Source organism: Hippocampus comes, unplaced genomic scaffold (assembly GCF_001891065.2).
Source record: "Hippocampus comes isolate QL1 unplaced genomic scaffold, H_comes_QL1_v1.1 scaffold161, whole genome shotgun sequence".
Taxonomy (NCBI): Eukaryota; Metazoa; Chordata; class Actinopteri; order Syngnathiformes; family Syngnathidae; genus Hippocampus; species Hippocampus comes.
Window position 1 is genome coordinate 774,625 of NW_017806067.1, and position 6,700 is coordinate 781,324.

Below are 6,700 nucleotides of genomic sequence, written 5' to 3' on the forward strand. Positions count from 1 at the left end.
CGGAGTCTCCGCCTCCCCCGCCACCGCCCCCTCTACCCCCACTACCCCCGAATCACGAGGACGAGCAGAGTTTGTAGGGTTTGGTATCGAAGGATTGGATGAAAATGTACAGGTTTCCTTTTGGTTGTCTTGTCAAATGACCTTTTTTACGTCAGTTTTAGATTGGACTTTCCTGTACAGCACCAGTTTGCTATTTTGGAAGTCCCAGTGTGTTAAGAAAAGTGTTCGAAAACAGGTACGTCGAGTCTCATTTTTGAAGGAGAACGTTTCACCGTACAACCCGCAGCTAACGCGACTGTTTAGGAAACAACCGGCATGTTACACAATACTTGTCGTGGTGACAATATTATGTCATACGAGAACGCCTCCTCCTGAGACGTAACTATTTTTACATCGAGTGTTGCCTACAGATTCAGCTGTTGCCATGTTGTCTTACCGGAGTGACATCACAACTGCCTGCTGGCTCGGACTCATTAGCGAGTAGCCTGATGAGAAATTATTTGTAGTTGTCATCATGCACTCTTCAAAGTGACCCAAATTGGGTGCAATTGCTAACCCAGTGCTGGATTCCAAAAGGGTCCGAGCCAAGGCTGGGTTCTTTATCCCCACCACGTTGAGGCGGGGATTTGATCCAGCACATTTGGTCAAGATTTTGATCCAACGACTTGGTAGAAAAAAAAAATTACTGACCTTTAGTACACAACTGTGTGTCCAAAATCCAATCTTCAACCCAACCTGCAGGATCAAAATTATGAACCCAACCTTGGGTAAATGTTACCCAGGCCGCACAAAATCCACAGCTGCCCAGGATTTTATAGGCAATGCTGCACCGGAATTTTTAAAATAACCCAGATAGGACTTTTAAAAGCATTGCAAAAAGAGTTCAAATAATGATGCAGCTGCCATTCAAACCACAATTCGCAACAACAATCCTCAATTGTAATTGGGCTGCATACAGCCCACAGTGCCCCAGTCATTTTTCAATATTGCACAGATTCAGCATATCAGTGGATGTAACGTAACGGTCATTGCTGGTGTTCCACAGGGCGCTAAGTGTTCTTCCAAGACTTTTGTACACACCACGACTTGTTTTGAAGCTCATCATGAATGTTGGCTACAGGCGATGCTTAGTGACGACGGACATTCTGCTTCCGAATTTTTTTGAAACAATCTGTCTCCTGTGTGCGTGTGTGTTTGTCGCACGGTCATGGAATGTTTCTCGTCTCTTCCTGCCCACTTGCTAATGTAGCCCACGACATTCCCCAGTGCCTGTCCGCAACTGTTAACTACGGAATGTTCACACAGAGACTTTGTTGTGTTAAAAGTTTCACGCTTTGACTTATCCCCCGCCACCCCAACTGAAAAATTTGACCAAAGCCTTAAAAAAATAGTCAGCTGCTTGGCAAGTCTTCCCGCAAGCCAGTGGCAAATATGTCCAAAATGGAAGCTAATGCCTCACTTGTTTTCTTTCGCCCCTCGGAAGGCTTCCCTTGAGAGGTGGAGGTCAACGTGAAGCAGCTCTTATTTTTGATGTTTTAACGCCTCGGGGGTTCAGGTGTGGTCGAAACAGAAATTGGGAAAACCTGATGTGATCTTTATATTTTTTTGTACAAACTAGCGTTGACAGTAGAAAGTCTTCAGGGACTTGTTTCTTCAGGATTTATTTATCTCAAGTGTGTGTTTTTTCTATTTGATTTCAGCCATTTTCTTTTCAACTGTCAGCGTGGTCATGTACATAAGAGGTTTTGTAAAGACAAAACGCGTAGAAAGGTTTCTACTTTTAAATAAGAGCCGAGCTAATAAACGGCTTACTGGATAAAATTGTTACTGCTCCTTCTTAGAACAAGTCACATTTTTTTAGGTCATTTGTGATGTTTTTAGCATATTGTTTGTTTCGTCTTTTGCCGACGAGCGTTGAAGTGTCTACGCTTTGTGAAAGTGAGCCTCGAATGCTTTTACTTCCATGCGTTGGGTTCTCTGAAAGCCACACAACATTAACACTTGAGTCATAACGGCATAGCGCCATTTTATGTGCAACATAATACACTCAAGTAGCTACAAGCTACACCGACACATCAAGTGCACTTTCACAATCGAGCGAGATTATTTTTTTTTTTAATGTGTATTGCTGTGAAGTAGTAGTGATAACACATTTTCAGTGCAGAAGCATTTATTCCCATGAGACTCCTTATAATCAGAAAACATCGGCACTGTGCAAAATAACGCAATTTGGAGACATAATATGTAGCATCCATTCAGGGTCATTTCGAACCAGCATGTCACATTTTGCTGGTTTGAGCCAACGCTTCAACAGCTACTCAATATAGTACTTGACTTTGAACACAAAAATAATTGAGCTTTTGAACTGTGCGCCATGCACAGTCGCAAATCAGGAAGGAGCAGGACTCAACATATTGGCAACACATAAAATAATTCCAGTGTATTGTTCACAGTAGTCTTGCAGGAATTACAATCAGTCAGACTTTTACTCATCCCAAGTTTTTGTTCCATCATCTCTGTCAGGCCTCTCTCCTCTCAGGAAAGATATTAAGGCCCAGCTCCACCAGCGCTCCCAGCAGCATGGCCCACAGCGGGATGCACACCAACGTGAGCTTCACCTCTGCCAGCTTCTCCAGCTTGGCGCACAGCGTCAGGCAGAAGGCCAGCTTGAGCAGCATGGCCACCAGGTACCAGGCGCGCAGACGCAGATCCGGCGAGCCGTTCCGCGGGTCGAAACCCGGCTTGCAGCGACCGGCCATCTTGATGGTGAGCATGAGGAGCAGGATGCCATCAAAGACCCACACGGGCAGGAAGATGAGGAACCAGTTCCACTGCACCTACACATTGGAAACGTGTTATTTGATCTGTTCAAAATTTCTGCAGCAATATGTCCTCATACCTTCCCATCCAGTTTGAGTACGAGCATGATGAGGAAGACCAAGGTGAAGACCCACGTCAGTAAGACCCTCTGCGCCAGGGACATCTTGACGCACGGCAGGAGAGCGACAGGCTAGGATGGAATATTTTGACATTGTCACTGTCAGGTGCATTCATCGAAAATAACGTAACCACCCGCATGAGCGATTGAAAACGGGGCCCTGTTAGCATTGTCAGGGGATTTCATTCACAGATGAATCGTCAATAAACGGAATGCATTCATGCACGTGTCAACAAAGTAACAATTTAAATTTACTTGACGTCGTTAGCACGTCAGATAGCATAAGTAGCTTTGTTAGCACACTAGCGGTAAGCTAACCACGGACTATGTGTCGTACTCACGTCAGCGTGTTCCTACATCGGTGACCAGACCGGCCTCTCCAATTTACCGTATGGCCTACATCATTACAGTTGGAATATTTCCATATTCAAATATTTATTATGCTGGAGGTTTACACTGACGAGCGTTGGAAGATGGGAGAAAGTGGACCCGTTCTCAGTGTTTGCCACGCCTACTCATGATTCGGATTGGCTGTCGATTTCTTGCGTCACGCAACAGGTTGAGCCGTACACTGTGGACTCGTGACGCAAGGCAATTTTCCATCTGCAGCGAATAAGAATGTCCACCAGAGGTAGACAATGCTCTTTCTTCTGACCGTTTTATGAGTTTTAAAGCGGTTTAATAAAAACATAGACGTTATTCTGCACGGTGAATCGCAGTCTTTCCAAGTATTATGACGTTACTGGTGCCTTCGAAGCCAACCGAAGACTGCTGAAAATGTGGAGGCGTCTTTGAGCAGGGCTTTACGACCTGGACGAGTGAAGTGAACTTGTATTTTTTTTTTTTGCATTGCCAATCACTCAGCTGCGGAGGAGCTCAACGTTTACAAACCCGATCTGTGAACAGACCCCGAGCATGAGAACGCCATGAACCAGGCTGGCTAGCTCCGCCGCGCCCCGTGAAGCTTTTCTTTTGAGCTGCGGAGCGGCTTCCCCGGGAGCAGCCCTGACCGTCCGCGAGGTAAGACGCTGCAACCGCCGTCAGCTGCATGTCTGGGGTTGAGGGGGGTTAGGGGGGCTCTTTGTGGCCGCCGGTAGCATAGCTGTCTGGCTAGTTAGCTTCCGAGCTAGCGTCACATTTCGCAGATGCGTTAGCTTGCCAAGTGTCACTAAACGTTTACGCTTAGCAAACGGATAAAGGATAAGAACACGTTGGATTTGCGTTGCTCATGATTTTTGAGCATCCCAACGCTTTAAAACTGCAAAAAACGCTTAGCAAACGGATAAATGATCAGAACACGTTGGATTTGCGTTGCTCATGAAGATTTTTGAGCATCCCAACGCTTTAAAACTGCAAAAAGGGCGCCGTTGTTTACATCTGTATTTTTCCACTTGCACCTTAATTAAACCGATCAGGTTGTCCCGACAAACATGGTGGAACTTTGCCAAACCTAATGAATGCTTTCCTCTTGTGTGCGTTTCTCATGCAGGGCTAAAATAGAAGCGAATATTGGCCTTCCAAATATTTGTGTAAACTCCGGACTCAAAGGAATTGAAGTTAGTAATCTTTCTGACACATCAAACGTGACTATTACTAGCAGCCTTCAGGGCGCATTTTTTTGTAGACGAGGTCAAAAGTTGACAGGATGGACAGGCCTTTCTTAGTGCTCCTGAATGCTTTTGTTAAAGAATGTGACAACTTAGGTGTGTTGATGCCTCGCTGACAGATGGGAGATGAGACCAAAAAAAAAAAAAAAAAAAATCCATCTCAAGAGTCTGTGCTGTGCCGGCTGTGAGATTGGCAACATATATCGGTTGCCATGGATACACTTAGGGATGGATTTTGAGTAAGGGTCACTTCTTAGTTTGCATCCGTTATCGGCCAGTCGTCGGGTCACCTCGGATGCTCGGCGGAGCGAGCCCACCGCCCCGCAAAGCTGGTTACATCACTTGCTGCATTACAGTTACATCACCCGCTGTCTTGTGTCACAGCTGCAGATGTTAAAAGTGTGAACGCAGGAGGAGGCGAGCCAAAATCCTCCTTTTTTTTTTTTGTCAATTTAAAAATGTGACGGGCAGGACAGCGAGTCTCCAGCCGGAGAGGATGCGGGTCTGATCCTGTCCACTTAGCGGGGCGAACGGAAAGTCTGGACCCTGTGGGGGCGCCGCCGCTGTTGCATCCCGCCATTGGATTTTCATTGGCCATCTGGTTTAGCCTTGCACATCTTAAGTGGGCAGGTGCGCGCGTGTGTTGTGTGTTCAGCCTTCATTTGGCAGCCTCGCACTTTTTCCAGTGCGGCGCAGGAGATGTAACCGGCACCCATCATAAAATATAGAGTGCCCACATGGGAGGCGAGAGAGGGTGCAGCTCATGTTCCACATCGCGACTTAGCAGGGGCAGGGAGGAGGGTTCGTGTTTTCGTTCCGAGCGAACCTGCGAAATCCACAAAAGCGAAGTGACAATTTGCATCCAGATCAATTTGATCATGTTCATTCACAAAATAATCAACAGATGAATCGGTTACTAAGATAATCATTTGTTTGTCACCTGCGAGGTCACCCAAAGATGCCAATTTAAGGATAGCTGCGGATTGCGTAATCCAATTATGGCATCCGTCATATGTGGGGAATTAATTCCGCCTTGCACTTACCACTCTGCATTCTTGCCTACTCTCTGAGTTCACGCCCCTCCCTTGTTGAAGTGCCTCTCTGAGTGTCAGTCAGTCACACTTTGCGCTTGTTTTAGGCAATATTTTGTCAACATGAAGGTCCCATAGCATCAAAATCCCAAATTGCCCCACACTTCGATGCATAACACCAGTAAAAACGAGTCCTTGAGATGGTTTAAGTTTGACATCTCAGCAGTTTGTCCATTGTTTGGAAAAGATAAAGATTCCTGTCAGTGGATTATTCCGTCTGAGCCTTGTCCTATTTGTATCCTTTCTTAAATATTTAGTGACGTTTTTCCCCGGGCTAGTAACGACGTTCTTCCTTTTCGCGGCCTCTTGAATGTGTGCGTAGCGCTGTTTTTTTTTTTTTTCCCTCTCTCTTTCTCTTTTGAATGACGTCTTCTCTTCCGAATATTCCCATCATTATCCTCACCATGTAGTGGAACTGGCTTGCGTCCGATTTGCGTTTGGTGTCATGTGACTTGAGTGCAATAAGGTGCTTGTGCTCTACCGGTTCCCTCCATACACACGTTAACCCTCTTTTTTTTTTTTCCCCCCCCGCCATATTTTCCGTCTTAGGCGATGGACTTCGGTGCGCAGTCTGCAGCTGATCTGCACTTTGAAGCCATATTCGGCAACTTTCAATGCGAATTGCAGGCCGAGCGCTTCTGCCCTTTTTGGCTTTTCACCCCATGAATGCGACCGCGCTAAGATTGGAGGATTGTCACTTTAGACAAATTCCGACCCGTCATGCTTCCTGTTGCTATAAATGTCTTTTTCGCCCCTCTTGCTGTGTGAAAAAACGCGCGCCTGCGGCCTCCCAACGCTCACATTCATCACCCGCCGAGCACGGCGGCCTTGACACGCACGTGACATGTAAGGTGACTTTTTTTTTTTTTTTTTTATAACCACGCTTATCTGCAGCGAGGTGGCAACATGCTCGGCCACTTGTTTTCTGGATAATAAATGTATCCATAAGCGTTTGGAATTTCAGGATTTGGACTGACATTCCAGGATGGACTTGAAATGCTCTGTTGAATTTGAAGTTGACCTTGTATAGGCATACGAGTTGGGGGGGGGGGCCCTCACCATCT

At 46.2% G+C, this 6,700-nt stretch overlaps 3 protein-coding genes across 4 annotated transcripts in view; 2 read left to right on the forward strand and 1 right to left on the reverse strand.

Moving 5' to 3' along the window:
- Positions 1-1,592, forward strand: part of LOC109530062 (round spermatid basic protein 1-like) — a 12,211-nt gene extending 10,619 nt beyond the window's left edge. Inside the window, exon 11 of the mRNA XM_019893582.1 lies at positions 1,556-1,592. Within this exon, the coding sequence (XP_019749141.1) occupies positions 1,556-1,592 (37 nt within the window). The remainder of the gene's footprint in view (positions 1-1,555) is intronic.
- A 560-nt stretch (positions 1,593-2,152) lies between these two features.
- Positions 2,153-3,474, reverse strand: LOC109530071 (transmembrane protein 60). Of its 2 annotated transcripts, none has more exons than XM_019893597.1 (3): positions 3,280-3,474; positions 2,900-2,983; positions 2,153-2,837 (listed from the first exon to the last, which is right to left on the reverse strand). In XM_019893597.1, the coding sequence occupies exons 2-3, from the start codon at positions 2,981-2,983 to the stop codon at positions 2,520-2,522; spliced, it is 402 nt and encodes a 133-aa protein (XP_019749156.1). In that variant the 5' UTR covers positions 3,280-3,474; the 3' UTR covers positions 2,153-2,519. The 2 variants fall into 2 exon arrangements, with proteins under 2 accessions (XP_019749156.1, XP_019749154.1); XM_019893595.1 differs by having other exon boundaries at positions 2,900-3,010; positions 3,280-3,473.
- A 109-nt stretch (positions 3,475-3,583) lies between these two features.
- LOC109530063 (putative homeodomain transcription factor 2) overlaps positions 3,584-6,700 on the forward strand; it is a 26,416-nt gene continuing 23,299 nt past the window's right edge. Inside the window, exon 1 of the mRNA XM_019893585.1 lies at positions 3,584-3,958. The gene's annotated coding sequence lies outside the window, so the exon portion shown is untranslated. The remainder of the gene's footprint in view (positions 3,959-6,700) is intronic.

Excerpts from the sequence above, each read along its gene's own strand:
- LOC109530071 (XM_019893597.1), bottom strand. The coding sequence starts at position 2,983 with ATGTCCCTGGCGCAGAGGGTCTTACTGACGTGGGTCTTCACCTTGGTC. Across the intron at positions 2,838-2,899 it reads TACTCAAACTGGATGGGAAG|GTGCAGTGGAACTGGTTCCT; the intron begins GTATGAGGACAT and ends TCCAATGTGTAG.